The sequence below is a fragment of the Vigna unguiculata genome, chromosome 6 (genome assembly GCF_037176805.1).
Source record: "Vigna unguiculata cultivar grain cowpea cultivar isolate G323 ecotype 2 chromosome 6, ASM3717680v1, whole genome shotgun sequence".
In the NCBI taxonomy this organism is placed as follows: domain Eukaryota; kingdom Viridiplantae; phylum Streptophyta; class Magnoliopsida; order Fabales; family Fabaceae; genus Vigna; species Vigna unguiculata.
The window spans coordinates 40,171,541-40,188,981 of NC_140797.1; the positions used below are offsets into that span (position 1 = coordinate 40,171,541).

Consider the following 17,441-nt stretch of genomic DNA (forward strand, 5'->3'; position numbering starts at 1 on the left):
ATATGCCCATAACCATGACATTATGAATTCATATCACAATGATTATAGCTATCTTTTAAAAGCAAAATTAATATATCAATTCCAACCTCGATCCCAAGTTCAAAAACTATGCATAGTCAATATTTAACAACTACATTACTTTGATAATATTATTAATATGGCTGAATACATGAATAGACATACATGATTATCTACTTTAAGAAAATAACTTCCATAGTAAATGCATAAGAAATCAAATTATTTAATAAAAAGAGAGCATTCTATATATTAAACAAACAATTTTATATTAAATTAAATGAGCACAATGCAGTATTGTTAAATGTGATTTTATAAGGACAAACATATTTTGACATTTAAATTTTTTTCACAGCCTTTAATACCATCCTTCATTCTTTCTTTTTTTACAAATACAAAAATTTGCGTGATCATTTTATTTCTATAATAGAATGTCAAATGATTATTTTTTTAGAGTGAAAGAATCTTTTTATTTTTATTAATTGTTATGTTAATAATAGGATGTTAAATAATTGTTTTTAGTGTGAAAGAATCTTTTTGATTTTATTAATGGTGTTGCAGAGGAAGAGTTGGAATGTGAATGTATTCTAAGTTGGAGGGCCTTGACCAGAAGAAGGTGGACACCGCGTCTGTGTTGTAGAGAGGGAAGAGGAAGAATGGCACATGAATGAAACCACACCTTCCAACACCAAATGCAAAATACTTTTTTGATCGCATAAGCCTTACGTTTGAAGTGACATCATCCATCCCCCGCCACTTCATAAATTCACAAATTCCCCACCCAACCCTCTCCTTCTAGATACATATTAACTCTTCTTGCCTCCTTCTCCTCCTTAAATACCAACAAAACCATACCCCAATCATAAAACAATCACATAATAATAATAATAATAATACTTTTATTAAAATAAATACTGCTACCACTCTCCATTAGCCATCACAAATTTTAAATATCACAATTTTCACTCAAATTCAAGACCAATTACTACACCCTCACTATATATACACACTCCCTCTCTATTCTTCCTTCATCTTCACAACAACAACCCAAAACAGAGGAAACAGAACACATCATTTCACAAGTTGCTGCCATGGAAGTTCCAAAACAAGAAGCTCGAGTGGCACCCGCGCCTCCCATCGTGGCCATGATGCCATCACCTGGCATGGGGCATCTAATCCCGATGATCGAGTTCGCCAAGCGAGTCGTCCGCTACCACAACCTCTCCGTCGCCTTCGTCATCCCCACCGACGGTCCACCTTCCAAGGCCCAAATCGCCGTCCTCCAGGCCCTTCCCGACTCCATCTCCCACACCTTCCTCCCTCAGGTTAATCTCTCCGACCTCCCGCATGACGCCAAGATCGAAACCCTCATGTCCTACGTCGTCCTCCGCTCCCTCCCTTCCCTCCGCCAGGCCTTCCATTCTCTCTCCTCCACCCACACACTCGCAGCCCTCGTCGTCGACCTCTTCACCACCGACGCCTTCGACGTTGCCGCCGAATTCAACGCCTCCCCCTACGTCTTCTTCCCATCCACCGCCACTGCCCTCTCCCTCTTCTTCCACCTCCCAACCCTCGACCAGGAGGTCCACTGCGAGTACCGGGACCTCCCCGAGCCCGTCAAAATCCCCGGCTGCATTCCGCTTCACGGCAGGGAATTACTCGACCCCGTTCAGAACCGCAAGGACGAGGCCTACAAATGGGTCCTACACCACGCCAAGAGGTATAGAGAAGCCGAGGGAATAATCGAGAACAGCTTCTCAGAGCTTGAACCGGGCGCCTGGAGCGAGTTGCAGAAGGAACAACCAGGGAGGCCTCCGGTTTACGCGGTCGGGCCTTTAGTCAGAATGGAAACCGCTCCTGCGGAGTCGGAGTGTTTAAGGTGGTTAGACGAGCAGCCGAGTGGGAGCGTGTTGTTCGTGTCGTTCGGAAGCGGTGGGACCCTCTCCACTGCTCAGATCAACGAGCTTGCCCACGGGCTGGAAGCGAGTGAGCAACGGTTTCTGTGGGTGGTGAAGAGCCCAAACGACAAAATCGCAAACGCTGCTTATTTCAACGCGGAGAGTGCGGCGGATCCGTTTCACTTCTTACCCGAAGGTTTTGTAGAGAGAACGAAAGGCAGGGGCTTTGTGGTTCCCTCTTGGGCTCCTCAGCCTCAGGTTCTGGCCCATCCCTCCACCGCCGGATTCTTGACCCATTGCGGGTGGAACTCCATTCTGGAGAGCGTGGTGAGCGGCGTGCCCTTCATCGCATGGCCTCTCTTCGCGGAGCAGAGGATGAACGCCTTCATGCTGACCCACGACGTGAAAGTGGCGCTGAGGCCCCAGGTTGGCGATAATGGGTTGGTGGAGAGACAGGAAATAAGTAGCGTTGTGAAGTCCCTGATGGAAGGTGAAGAGGGGAAGAAGCTGCGTTACCGAATGAAGGATCTGAAGGACGCTGCCGCCATGGCTCTCGCTGAAAACGGTTCCTCCACCAACCATATCTCCCATTTGGCACTCCTCTGGGCCAACAAAACTGCCGTAACACCACCACCTCTGTAATAATATCTGCACTTAACTTATTTTTATTTTTAATTATAAATATGCTTGTATTTTTTTTAGTTGGATAAAACGGCAGAGGTATATAAATAAATAATTGGGTACATGTGAAGTGTAAAAGTTATAATAAAATTGAATTTCACGTGGCGCTTCACATCCCGATGATAATGACCAGGGGTGCTGGCCAAAAGGAGCAGGGTCCCAGTGGACACAAAATTGGTAGCTCCACCGTGAGGAGTCACAATATATCCAAAACTGGACGTGGCTAGCATTAGACATTGGAACTTTGAAGGAGTGTCTTGTGACATCCCAGAATGATTGTAGTAAGGAAATTCATTATGGTTTTACCTCATTCAACAACTTTTTTTAAAACGTCTTTCAACCTAACCTTAATAAGCCCAGCTAACGTGCGTTAATTTCTTGAGTTTGGTAAAATGCCTTCAACATAATAATATTTGTCTCGTAATCCAGGATTAAGTGGTTGAATCATGGTTGTGGAACAGGTGATAGACTTTTCCTTGTGTCTCTTTATTTTATAATTTGTTGGTGGTGTGAACTTTATGACATTGTTGTGGGAACTGCTCGTGAGTGCTCGTATTCTTTTGTCTCTGGCCCCGTCCCATGCGGATGCCATTTTTCTTGGTCAGCCACACTATGTCTGTGCTGCTTTCACCATCTTTACATCATCCACTTTTTATTTTTATTTTAGGGTTAAATATGTTTTTTGTCTCTTAACTTTCAGTAAATTTTGGAATTAGTTTATTTTGAAATTTTAGACCAATTTAGTCCTTCATCTTTTGAAATGTGTGGATTTAGTCCTTTTAATCAAATTTTGTTAAGTTTATTTGACATTTCAAGCGCGTTTCATAATAGTATTTGACTTAACATTAAAGCAAAAATGTGTCAAACAGTATAAACAACTCAAATACAATCCTGAAATGCGTACGAAACATCCAATAAACCAATCAAAATTTGATTAAAATGACTAAATTCACGTATTTCGAAAGATCAATGATTAAATTGGTTCAAAGTTTCAAAATAAACTAATTACAAAATTTATTAAAAATTAAGGAACCAAAATCATATTTAAACCTTTATTTTATTCCTGCCTGCTATTCATAAATTTTCCTCTTCCAAAAGGAACTTTATTTTCCTTTTGGCACTTTAGTTTTGTTTGCTTCATAATATTACTAACTCACTCACATTTTCCAATGTTTCATATTCCTTAAAACAGGGTACACCTGCTATAATACAGTACAAAATAATGGGTAATTTTATTTTGAGACTTGTAAATACAAAAATTAACTTTTTAATAACCAAAATAACCTTAAAAATAATTTGTCAACTAGTTCGAACGGTAAAAAACATATTTTCCTAAAGTTATTTTTAAACTGAGAATATAATTAAAACGTTGTACCCGAATTAATTCAACAACATGTTTTACATAAAACACGTATACATATTAAAAAAGAATTGTTAAAAGAAAGTGACACTTAAAGTTATAACAACACCATCTACCATCCGATGTTCGTACTCCGACTAGATATTCGTATATAGATGAGTCATTCAAAGACCGACTTAAATTTAATGAATTTATAAATTGGACTTAAGTCCATTTTATGACCGATTGATATTTTATTAATAAATATTATTGTATAAGAGAGATTTGGTATTTTATTATTATCTTTGTATTTTGTTATTGAAATATTCTTTTATTATTAAAAAAGTAGACAATTTGTATTTATTTTGTTTGTAAATAAAATATTAACTCACACGACTAAAAGATAAAACTATTTTGACTTAAAAGATGGTTATTAACTTAAAGTCAGAATTCACTATACTTTTGTTCATAGGTAGAAAATACCTAATTATTTTACTAAAATAAATATGATAAAACTAAATTTCAATCTCACATAACATAAACTCATTGTCATAAGAAATACAAGAAACAACTCCAACCACAAGAAGAAGATGAGAATGACAACACTGTGAATTCTGCCTCCATAATAATCACCTCTAACATGTACAAGTCATGAAAAGATGGTGGATTTCTCCTTGTTCTCCAATTACAACTCAATTATTAATCTGTTATGTGATTGACAAGGATACTAAATCGTACAAGTAATAAAGTGTAAAGTCCAATGTTGTTTCCTAATAGATTTGTGCAACAGTTAACAACTCTTACAATCATAACTCTATTGGACAACAAATTTTACAAAAAGAAAAACATTTTTTTTTTGTATTTTTATCAAACATATGGTGTACAATAATATACAATAAATGCTACATTGGAATTTAGTTTCATGATTCAACTCAAAGCAAAAGCACCAAATAATATACTTCTAGTTCATTTTTCAACATTCACACATTTTGTAACAAATCGTAATGTCTTATCGACAAGTCTAAAATTGAATAATAAAAATTCTATATCTAGTAATTTTTATTACAAGTTCACATTAATGATCAAGATTATGATGTTATGAATGACTAAATGTTTTATATTTATGTCTAGCATGTGAAATATATTAGTTATTTTATCCTAATCAAGTTTCCCAAAACTATATTTCAATCTACATGTACTCCCACATATACAATCAATCCAAAATATGTCGCTAAAACAAAATTAGAACACAAGGGTGATGAAAAAAACTATATTGAATAGTGGAATTCACAAAAAGTTAAGAATACATTACACCCAACTCCTATAAATAAGGGTTGTTGTCTCCAACCTCTGTCAGGCCTCTTATTTGTAGATTTTTCGAAACTAAGAGCTCGCTCGACGAGTTACAAACAAACAATCCATTGGGCGAAAGGACCTTCACTCAGCGGCTTGAATTGGATTGAGCTTGCAACTTTGTACTTGATATTGTACTAGAGTAACCAATATTATCAATATTTCCTTCTGCTGATAACTTTGATAACCAAATTTTGTTGATATTTTTCTTAATTTCTTTGATATTTTCATTTATCTACAAAATATAAAAATTGTAAAACCAATACTTATCCTTTTCCAATTTTATTAAATAAAACCTAAAATATCTAAAAAGATAATAATAAAATAATAAAAAATAATAAAAAATAAACAAAATAATAAACGTGATGAAAAGAAAAAGTATCAAGTGTCTCTATCTTTTGACGTCAATAAAAAGAAAGTTTGAGAGAAGGAAAAAAAAAAGACAAAAAGATAGATTAGAAACATGAAGTTAAAGAACAAGAAGACTAAAAAATACATTATCGTTGAATTTTTCATGTATCAAAGTTAGTGTCTCCCTATTATAATTTATGTTAATATGTGAAAATCGTGAATCTTAAAATTATAGAATAATTTTCTGGAATTGAATTAGAAATATAGGAAAACTAGAAATAACTTACATGTTAAATGTGTATCAAAGCCGAGTTATTAAATTTGTGATCGTCTATGATATTTGTTCCCAAATTTAGGTTTTTCTCCAAATTTATTTACCAATCCTAATTATAAGATTTGGGAATTTTATGATGAAATTATATTTTTAACAGCTGAAATTTTGGAATTAATCGAAAGCATCTTGTCACATGAATCGAAAAATTGCTTTGGAGTGTATGGCCTTGATTGAAAAAATGAAACAATTTCCTCTTATGCCAATTGAAAATTTTGGATATATCTTTTTGAATTAATTGAAAGCATCTTGTCACGTGAATTGAAAATTTGCTTTGGACTGTATGGTCTTGATTGAAAAAAAAAACAAACAATTTCCTCTTTGCCAATTGAAAATTTTGGATGTACCCATGTTATGAAACAAAATCCCTTAATTGATCATAAATGTTTTGGATTGATCGCATGGATTCAATTGAAAAATTATTGTAACTATTACTTGAATCCAATTTTCCCTTAAGTGAAAGGATTGAATTTCAAATTGAAATCTTAAATGCATGTTGAGTTGTCTTCATCAATCAGAAGAATTGAATAAAGAAAAAGATTTGAGTTTCGGACAAATTCATAAACTTTCAATTGAGTTTAAATTTAAAGTACGAAGGATTATATGGTAGAAGATTTATGGACAAAATATTATAGAAAAGAAAAATTTTATATAAGATTTTTTTGTTTTAAACTTTTTTAAATTTTATTTTCTGTTAATTTTGTGTGGTCTATCGAGTGTTCAAAATTTTAAAGAATTTTCAATTAATTTTTAGAGTTATATGCTTATGTTAATTTTTGGTGACTTCATTTGCACTGTCACTTAACTTAAATATTGTCATATAATATTTTTTTATAGGAGACTCATGATGATGAGATCTTGCTCAAAAATGTAGTGTATTTAATGAAAATTGATTTAAAATTTAATTAAAAATATAAAATACAAAATAATAAATACTTTAAAAATATAAAATATGTAACTATTAAATTATAAAATTACGAAATTATAAATTATAAAATATAAAATTAAATAAATACAAAATTAACACATTACTAATTTATAAAATTATAAAATTATATAATTTCATAATTACGAAATTACAAAACAAATAAAAGATTATAAATATATTATTATAAAACTATAAATTTACAAATATAATTTAAGAATTTCGTAATTTCATAATTTAATAATTTCATATTTTCATAATTTCACAGTTTAATATTTCATAATTTTATAATTACATATGTTTTCTTTATTTATATATTTTGTATTTTGTATTCTATAATTTTATAATGTTATTTAAATTTAAAACAATTTTTGCTAAATACAATAAATCTTTGAGGGAAATCTATTCATCATGGTGTCTTTAAAAAATATTATTTTATGACATCTCTAAGCAGAGTGACAGCAGTACATAATAACTGTCACATCACATGGTTAAAAGAAACAACTAATTGGAGGACTCAATTCAAAAGTTTAAAATTTGGAGGACTTAATAGGTCACAAAAATTTAATGGGAATTTAATTGAAAGTTCTCAAATTAACCGGAGACTCAAAACATATTTAAGAACAAAAAAACACTTATTTTTAAAGTTGTAAAGGGTGCAACTGGTCTTCCCATTCATTAAAGAGAATTACAGCATAACAGGAGCGAGTTCTATCTCAACTAAAGAAAAAGAGAATCTCAACATGGTTGTGAGCGGGTTCTCACCCAGCTAAAGAAAAAGAGAATTCTAACACGGTTGGGAGGGGATTCTCACCCAACTAAAAAAAAAAAGAAAATTCCAGCACAATTGGAAATAGGCTATAACTTGACCAAAAAAACAACATTATAGCTTGGTTGGGAATAAGCTATAACCTAACTAAAAAAGTAACATTTAAGTCCAGTCAAGAGCAAGTCATAGCCTGACTAAGAAAAACAACATTCCAACTTTGTCGGGACCTAGTCATAGATTGATGTAAAAATAGAAATGTCATCTCTTGTGGGAATATGCCATAATCTAACTAAAAAAATATTTCAACTTGGCGGGAGATTGACCTAAAAAGTCTGTTTAAATCAAGTCTAATACAGTTGAGAATTATTTATTGGTTTGCTAAAACAATTACAATAAGTTGTTTATTTTGTAAGTAAAATAAATCATGCATAAATTTTTACGTAGGTCATAAGCGGACGTGAGAGTGGAGCAAAGAGTGGAAGTAAAAACGATTACATGCAAAGTGAAGACACCAAATTTAAAACCAACAAAAAAAAAAGTAGTTAAAACAAAACAAGTGAAAAAATTTGAAAAAGAAATATCTAGAAATGAAATTTTATTAGCAAATAGTGAAATTTAATATTTTATTATTATCTTTACATTTTGTTATTATTTTTGGTAATTAAAATATTTTCTTATTATTAAGAGAATAGACAATTTATAACTATTTTACTTATAAATAAGATATTAACTCTAGTGATCATAAGACAAAACTATTTTGAGTAAGGTGATAATTAACTTTGATTCAAAATTTACTAAACTTTTTTTTTTCATTAGAAGACACCAAACTTTTTACCGGACACATTACATTAGAATCTTTCTATAAAAATGAATTTGTATTCTGCACCCGGAGTTAGTGAAAGGCTTTGCCTTTCTTTAATATTTCAAAAAGAGAAAAAGCGCAAAAAGAGAAAGGAATCTCAAATGATATATGCCATTTATATCCTGGGTTTATATAGGAAGGCCACTACTTCAAACTTTTCCTGTCAATTATTGACCCTGCAATAATTTTTTACTTTTATTTATTTTTTCCAAATTTCATTCATTTTTTAATGTCCTCTTGTTTGAAATAATAAGATTTGATTTTTACGATAAATGTTATAATTAAAAGCATTTAGATAAACAGTTGATTTTCATACATTAAGATTATTTTTAATTAATTATGTTTGAAGTTCATACAACGCGCGGTGGATCTTGCGATAGTCTTTCATAAGACTAGTTACGATATTATCTTGTTGGAAATAATCTAAAAGTTAATTAAAAATTTTACTTTAAATAAAATAAATAAAATTAAACACTATATAAAAATAAAAATCTATAATATCATTATTTTTAAGTTTTAGGATAAAATTAATATCAAATATCTTACATATATAAAACTAATATTATCTATATATAATCACAATTTCTCGATAACAATATAATCAATAATCCATATCAAATATAATCTATCATATTTTCGATCTATCTTTACCTATTTTACATATGTTTTAAAACTTTTATTATATATAAAATATTAAAACTTAAATAAATTCAATTGATAAATATAAGTCAGCAATTTTAATTTATCTAAATAAAAACATTGGTTAATCATTTAAAATTATGTAAAAGAAAATTATGACAGACTTGACAAATTGCACGAATGTCTGTTGGAAATATTTGATTGGATAAATGATATACTTGGACCCATTAGGTATCATAATTCGTCTGTCAATGCTCGTTTTCTTTTGGGTACGTGTTTCCTTCGTAGTACTCACCAGAACTAAATATTATTCGAAATTCGAACTATATATATCACCACATAATTTTGAAATATACTACTATAATATTTATAGTTAAGGATTTATTTTATTTTTTTCTAATTGCATGATAGCACAGAAATTAGAATGGATAAAAAAAAGTTAGAATATGATGGGTGTTGAAAAGTAAATTATAATGGTGGATGAGTTCAGAGTTTACCTACTCTGCCTCCAAGTGAAACTCTTGGGTGCCTCTCTTACCTACTAAATGCAATAATAAGGCATTATAGACATTTATAATAAGCTTTTTCGTTGAATCCTGAGCTTCAAAAATTTAAAGTAAGCCCAATTATTACTCCTAGGCCTGTTGTCCTCTTCGATCTGTCCATCAAATCTTATCAACCTCATTTCCATATCAAAATAATTGATTGCCATTAAAATCATAAATTTCCACATTTTTTCTCTCAAACAAAATAAGTTTATCTTTCATTAGGTGTAGAGAAAACTTGGTATATGTAGATATCAATGAATAAATATGTAATAAATATTTATTGATAGCAAATATGAATACTTAAATTCTTGTTTGTTAATGAGATCAACATGTGTATCATGATATTTAATTTGTGGACACCGGCTATTTAATTTGTTTTTAATATCTTATGGCATTTTATTTAAATTGTACTTTATATTCAATTTTGTATGGGAGTTCATATTTTTAAGATTTTTTTATTTATTTTATTTTAAATTTAATTTATAAATTTTAAAAGTATTTGCATGTAGATATATATGGATACAGAGAAACTTATAGACATTTCTCGAAAGATATTTGATAGATAACAAGTTGAATTTTTTAGACAGAGCAAGTAACGGATCAATATTATTTGTATCTGGACGACATGTTGTCATGTTAAAATTTATTTTATTTTTATTGAAATTTGGTATTGACTTTTACTTTATGAAATACAGTTTCTTTTAATCTTTCTAATTGAATAATGATAGGACAAATTTTTAATAAGAAATAAATGAAAGATATCTAAATTCATAATAATAAACTTAAAATGTAATTGTGTTTTTTCGTTAAAAAAAACGTTACTAATGATTATATAAAAGAAATATCGTTAATATAAAACGATATAAATTTATAGAAAAAATTAGAATTGAATTAAGTATGAAAATATCAATATGCTGGTAAATTCTGTAGACTTTAAATACGACATTGATTAGTCAATTGTGTATGCTGATGGAATGGATGGATGATTTGGAAGGATTAGGAAATTAAATTCCATTGATGGTAGTTGTACATGTTTAGTTCCGTGGGGTTGGAGGAAACTGAATGATTGGCTATTCTCACTTTATAAATCACACTCACATTCCAAATCTTGAATGCTTGAACTCCAACTTTTTAGGTTACATTTTAGATTTAAATCTCTTCAATCCTTGATTTTTTTTTTCAGACATTTAATCATTAACGTACGTGTGAAGTAGGGTGAAAATTTAAAACTTACATCTCGTTTTTCATGTTTTTATAGCGTCTGGTTTTAGGTTATTTGTGTAAGAGAGAAAATGTTTGTTAATTGTAAAAGGTCATGTCTGAGATGATAGTAAACTCAACGAGTTCTTCATTTCCCAACAATTATCATGACTTTGAATTTTTAAGCAAGTGCATTCAAACCAAATTTTCACGGCATCATAGTTTTGAGGTTTGTGTAATTGTTACTACAGCAGCTGCAATTTAGAACCTTAATTAAGTTTCCACTGTTATAAATTATGGTATTTTTCTTTTTGTGTGGCTGAAGTTAATTCATTTATAGCATGATGATTGAAGGTTTGGATGTGGCTGTTACACGTGTTGCATAATATCATATGTGCTCCACACTTTTTCAGCCAAACATGATGGTTGATATGAAAGTTTGGCTTTCCTCCACTTCTAGGAATTGGAAAAATATATGCTTTTTGTCACTAATTTGATGCAAATATCTATTTTTTTCAGCCTTTGTTAATCATCTATAAATGGAAAAGATATTCAAAATTTCTTATTTATATAAAATTCTCATTATTCTTTTAATTCCGTTAAGCAGAGGTCAAAATCCAAATCACGACCATATGAATTGTATCCGTTTACTGTTGAACTTGGAATAACTGTCTAATCTATCCCGGCATTATCTTATCGGTTTCATCGTAGTTTGCGTCTTTTTGCTTACATTTTTGTGCCTGTCTGTCGCCTTGTCCAATCTTTGGATAAGTTCATTTGAAGCATAATAATATCCGTCACTTCTACTGTGTGTTCATGTGCTGTGATTTAATCATTTATTTTTTATTTGTTTTACTTGTTAATTTAATGCTCAACATTGGAATAGAGTTCTTAGAACATGTTCCGATCACATTTCGGGAGCGTAACAAATTATTAATTTTCAGTAGTCAACCCATTATCATGATTAGATTCAACCAACATTCTATTGCTAACGTTTGTATTATCATCTTATGCATAATGGGCCTCTCTTCTTTTCTATCTACAAAAACCAAGTCCAACGTGGGTATCCGTCAGCTCACCCGTTCCCCATGGGCACTTCTTTCTACACGTCCATAGTTTCTTCCTGCACCTTCATAGATATACAAATTAATATGTTTACACTCTTTCCAAATCACATTTTGTGTATACACGTAACATCTAGCAGTTTGAAATTAATAAACTCGGATATTTTATTATAATGTTCAAATAATCTAATATATAAAGTATAATAATATAGTTTTTTAGAAAATAACATTATAAAAATACATTATTTATATATTAACTAAACTAATAAATTTATATAAAATTGTTTATTCACTAAATTTGTTGAGATCTTTCACTACACTAGCCGATAATTTGTTATTTAAGATTACAAATCTTAATACTTGGAGTTTTAAGTCTGCAACTTTGTCATACTCACCGATCACTATTTCACGCGTATTGCTTATATAACATTTTCTACAAGTATTGATAAAAGAAGAGAATAATATAAAAATTAAATAACCAAACACTAAAATTAGCTTGTGAGTGAGTTAATTCAATATAGCATGGCAACTTAGTTGGGATTTTAAATCACTGCCTCTTAATATAGGGAATAGTAAATCCGCTTAAGAAAACATAATGTTAGTATCTCTTGTTAGGAGAAAATTTTCTGAGCTAGAAATACTTCATTTAAAAATTTTATACGTATTGATATATGGATAGTTTTTCTTTATTAATATTAAATTAGCATTTCTAATTTTTTCGTTTTATTATTATATATTGTCACTTATTTTATATATATATATATATATATATATATATATATATATATATATTATTTTTTATTTTTTTTTCTGATATGAGGTGTCATCTAGTTTGAGGTGTTGATATATACTTTTATTTATTTTAATTTTATCTCCTGGGCAGTTTCGAGTACTATGGGTAACTGAACACGTGAGTAGATTACTGTCGTTGTCATACTAGGAAAAATTATGTCCACCAATATATTTATTGTTAGATTCTTAAGTTATAAAATAGAATGTCTTTTATAAACATAGGACATAATTCTAATAAAGAATTTCAGTTAGATTCTTTAAGTTATAAAAGAAAAAGATCTTTATAGAATGTGTTTTATAAACTAAGGATATAGTTCCAATAAAAAGTCCACTCGACAATTCATCATAAGAAAACCTATACAATGTCTTATTTTGCTATAAAAAATTAAGTGAATTAAATAATTCATAACTACTTCAATTTTAAATTTATATTGTTATCATAAAAAGTATTATATCACTAACATAAAAAATTAATATTACATCTTTTTAAAAGTTATTTTGCTGCATTTTAGTGTAAAAGATTTTTGGTCTATTAAAAAAATATAATCTCTTAGACAAATGTAACAGTTTTTAACAAATATATCATGTATTAGAAAAGGGAGATAGTCATATTTTTTCTATTTCCATTTTATTTAAAAATATCATATTGACTTCATATTGCCTAAATTTAAAAATATCACTAACATAAATGAAAATTTATAAAAAATAAATAAATGTTTTAATTTTCAATGTATTATCAGTCACTTTCAAAGTTTCAACTCCTGCCAAAGAAAAGATAGAGGGTTTTTTCCGTACGCAACTACATTGGTCCCCAAAGAGGGTTTTCTGAGAATATATAAATGTTAATTAATAGGATAGTGGTAATTTGAATATTAAGTTTTGACAATTTCTTTTTATAATATAAGGTATTATAAAAAATAATATTAAAAATGAAAAAAAAAGTAAAAAACTATTTTAAAAATGACACTTAAGATTTAAAAGAAATTATCAAAATTTATCGGTGAAAAAGTCATTTTCCTAATTAATATTAATTAATATTATCGAAGAATGCGCTTGAAATCTGTAATATTTATTGAAATATTATAAATGCGGCACACCTTTTAAGAGACTTAGTGAAAATAAATAATCTTAAATATATTACCATATTTATTGATTGAAATGTCAAAGTTCTCTCAAAAGTAAAGTCAGGATATTGAACGTATAAAGACTAGTCGGCATAGAAAATTACTCAGCACATTTACCATGAAATTGTTAATGCATATCTGAGTCTTTCAGTACCTAACTTCTTTTATAATCATTAAATTGCAAGAACTTTTGTATCGAAAAACAAATTATGAGTAATATAATATATACCTTAATTATAACATAATATTATTAGAAGAGAAAAGAAATATAAACATAATAAATTATCAGATATGATTAAAAGAAAGATAAAAATTATAGTAAATAATAGTAATGAAGTGCATAATATATAGAGACATCCATGTTTATCACTTTCCGAATTTTGCTTCGTCAAGTTTTAGGTCAAAATTATTGGTTCCAATATAAATCCAAATTTGAATTAGGACCATAGTTTTTAAATAAAAAAAAAGAAGTAATTCCGAAAATAGTGTATTTAAGGAGTGTTTTGGAAAAATTTCTTCAAAACCTATTTCAGTATCAAGTTTAACTGCTTGTGGTGTGAGTCTCTGTGAAGAAGAGAAAGAAAAATGGGGGAAGGGAGCAAGGTATGTGTGACAGGAGGAAGTGGTTACATAGGTTCCTGGCTCATCAACAAGCTACTGGCCAAGGGTTACACTGTTCATGCAACTCTCAGAGACCTGAGTTAGTATTTTCTCTCTCTTTCTCTTTCTCTTTCTGTCAATGTGAGTTTTGATTCATATTTTGGAACATAATGAACAGAGAACGAGTCAAAGGTAGGGCTGTTAAAGAGCCTTCCTCATGCAGAAGGCAAACTGGTTCTGTTTGAAGCTGATATTTACAATCCAACTCAATTTGATCCTGCAATTCAAGGATGTGAGTATGTGTTTCATGTTGCTACTCCCCTCGCCCATGAACCAGGTTCTTCTCAGGTTCGTGTGTTTAACTCAATCTGTTCTAAACATGAAATTCTTGAAAAAATAATTTTAATATGTTAATAGTTTACATGCATGCATATGTAGCAGTACAAGGATACTACCGAAGCAGCAGTTGCAGGGGCAAAAAGCATTGCCATGTCATGTGTGAGATCAGGGACGGTGAAGCGTCTGATCTACACTGCTTCTGTTGTAGCAGCCTCTCCACTGAAAGAAGATGGGACCGATTTCAAAGATGTAATGGATGAAACTTGTTGGACCCCTCTCCATGATTCCTTATACCTTCATGATCCTTTTTTCAAGGTTAGTTTTCAACTTTTCATTTTTATCCCTTTTCTATTTGCACATGATTCACTTGTCTGATCATGATAGATACCAACCCATTGAAACAAGACAGTGAGATGTATGGTTGCAGTTGATAGATAAAAGCAGAACTTCTTCTCACGTGTTTTGACAATCTTACAAGAGTACAGAAATAAATTAATTATATATCAAATATTTTATGCCAACTAAAATATAATTTTTAATTTATTTTTCTTAGTATCAAGTTTCTTGCTGTTTTTAAAAATCGTATCTGGTTTTTGTTTTGAAGGACTATATTTTTTCGAAGACAACGTCTGAGAAACATGTACTGAGCTACGGGAATGATGAAAATGGTGGTGGATTAGAGGTAGTAACACTCCCTTGTGGACTGGTGGGAGGTGACACCCTTCTATCTACACCCAGTACCAGAACAGTTTGCATCGCACAGATTGTGCAAAATGAAAGAGCCTACAAATCACTAAAATTTCTAGAGGGATTGCTGGGTAAGATTCCTCTTGTGCACATTGATGATGTCTGTGATGCTCATATCTTCTGCATGGAAACCCCCTCCATCACTGGAAGATTCTTGTGTGCAAGTTCTTACATCTCATTACAGGAGATGGCTAACCATTACGCTCTTTATTATCCAGAATTCACCGTCAAACAAGAGTAAGTGATTCTCTAGATTTATCATTTCATTTCTCTTCTCTTATTAGTTTTTTACAGTTTTCATCTGAAAATTGCATTTCAGAAATGAAGATGGAGAGAGGAAGGATATCAAGTGGAGCTCAACAAAGCTGTGTGAGAAAGGATTTGTATACAAATACGATGCCAAGATGATATTGGATGATTGTATCAAATGTGCAAGAAGGATGGGTGAACTCTAGTCTCATTTGCTCTATCTGCTTTGCCCATGTTATCTTTAATACTAGTGTTTATAGCTTGTTGATTAAAACTCTCAGTTCTAAATTAACTGTGAGAAATAATGCTACATTACTGAGAGAACAAGCGTTGTGATAATTGTCTACAGAATTCCTGTTTACAGAATATTTATTTTTTCTTATGTATTTACTAAGCATTTCCCAGTATTGCATATTTGAATTAATATTAATTGAGAAAGTTTTCCTTAAAATCAACCCAAAATACAAAAAAGTATTGTTTTTGAGACTTGATGCTCTTTGGAAGATCCAAAATACAACATATGTAAATATTCTATTTATACGGTAAATATTCATTTAATTTTGCATTCATTTAAATTTACATTTTATTTTTAGAAAGAAAATCTTTTAGATAAATAATATTGTTATTTTATTTTTAAAAAATTACGTAAATTCATTTCACTTTATATTTGGTTATATTTTATTATTATTATTATATATATATATATATATAAATATTTTTTTTACCATATTTTTTATATTTATCATATATTTTATATCTTTCATATGTTCAAAATTTTTACAAAATCTTAACACTCGTAATATTTTATAGTGTAATATTACTCTTAAAATTTCATAAATTCATATTTCAATTAAATTTGCATTAAACTATCAAAATCAAAATACACAAAATTAAATGAATATTTACCTTTTTTTTAAAAAAAACTAGTTGGGATAGAGGATGACTTCATCTTTAATATCGTCCTCCATCCTGACGACTTGATCTAATTTTGCAAAATAAATTCACCAAACTTATTTTTACAAATTTTACTTAATATATAAAATCATTTATTTATGGTTTGAGATCCATTAAATTCACGTTTTTTGGATTATTTGAAATAGTCTAAAATTACATAAATTTTAAAGTTCACAAATTATTTTATAAATTTTGTAATGTTTAAACAAATTCTTAAAATTACAAATATAAAAAATGTTTTGTGATATAGATATTTTAAACATTAGTATTGTCGTTAAAATAGAAAAAAATGGTTAAATATTGTCAACATTAATTTCGTTCGGATAAATAAAAAATGTTCTTTTAAAGACAACAACAAAAATAAGTGTTAATTAAAAAATAAAAATTAATTATAATAAAAAGGATTAAAAAAATGTTTCTTTAATTTATGTTTTTAAGTTAAGTAAAATAAGGTTTTTATTTTTAGATTAAAAAAATTATTATTAATTATTATTATTTTTTTCGTTTTGTTTAATTAAAATAAAATAAGATTTAATAAAAAATAAAAAATTAAAAAAAATTAAAAAGTTAAAAAATTATTTATTATTAATTACTTTTCGTTTTTCTATTAATTAAATTAAAAAAGTAAAGATTAAAAAACACAAAAAGAGTTTTTCTAATG

At 29.5% G+C, this 17,441-nt stretch overlaps 2 protein-coding genes across 3 annotated transcripts; both read left to right on the forward strand.

The window, feature by feature from the left end:
• Positions 1 to 937: 937 nt before the first annotated feature.
• GT72B1 (UDP-Glycosyltransferase superfamily protein) lies at positions 938 to 2,656 on the forward strand. The gene has a single exon (XM_028076439.2). The coding sequence runs from the start codon at positions 1,107 to 1,109 to the stop codon at positions 2,553 to 2,555; it is 1,449 nt and encodes a 482-aa protein (XP_027932240.2). The 5' UTR covers positions 938 to 1,106; the 3' UTR covers positions 2,556 to 2,656.
• An 11,773-nt stretch (positions 2,657 to 14,429) lies between these two features.
• On the forward strand, positions 14,430 to 16,212 carry LOC114186663 (NADPH HC-toxin reductase 1-like). 2 transcript variants are annotated; one of them, XM_028074637.2, is made up of 5 exons: positions 14,430 to 14,591; positions 14,670 to 14,839; positions 14,930 to 15,145; positions 15,435 to 15,814; positions 15,897 to 16,212. In XM_028074637.2, exons 1-5 carry the CDS (start codon positions 14,477 to 14,479, stop codon positions 16,030 to 16,032), a joined length of 1,017 nt encoding a protein of 338 aa, XP_027930438.2. In that variant the 5' UTR covers positions 14,430 to 14,476; the 3' UTR covers positions 16,033 to 16,212. The 2 variants fall into 2 exon arrangements, with proteins under 2 accessions (XP_027930438.2, XP_027930439.2); XM_028074638.2 differs by having other exon boundaries at positions 14,933 to 15,145.
• Positions 16,213 to 17,441: the final 1,229 nt, after the last annotated feature.

What these genes read in the sequence shown, in the direction of transcription:
- GT72B1 (XM_028076439.2), top strand. Translation starts at nt 1,107, where the DNA reads ATGGAAGTTCCAAAACAAGAAGCTCGAGTGGCACCCGCGCCTCCCATC.
- LOC114186663 (XM_028074637.2), top strand. Translation starts at nt 14,477, where the DNA reads ATGGGGGAAGGGAGCAAGGTATGTGTGACAGGAGGAAGTGGTTACATA. An exon ending in TGCAACTCTCAGAGACCTGA is followed by an intron (nt 14,592 to 14,669) that starts GTTAGTATTTTC and finishes CATAATGAACAG; the next exon opens with AGAACGAGTCAAAGGTAGGG. An exon ending in ATGAACCAGGTTCTTCTCAG is followed by an intron (nt 14,840 to 14,929) that starts GTTCGTGTGTTT and finishes ATGCATATGTAG; the next exon opens with CAGTACAAGGATACTACCGA.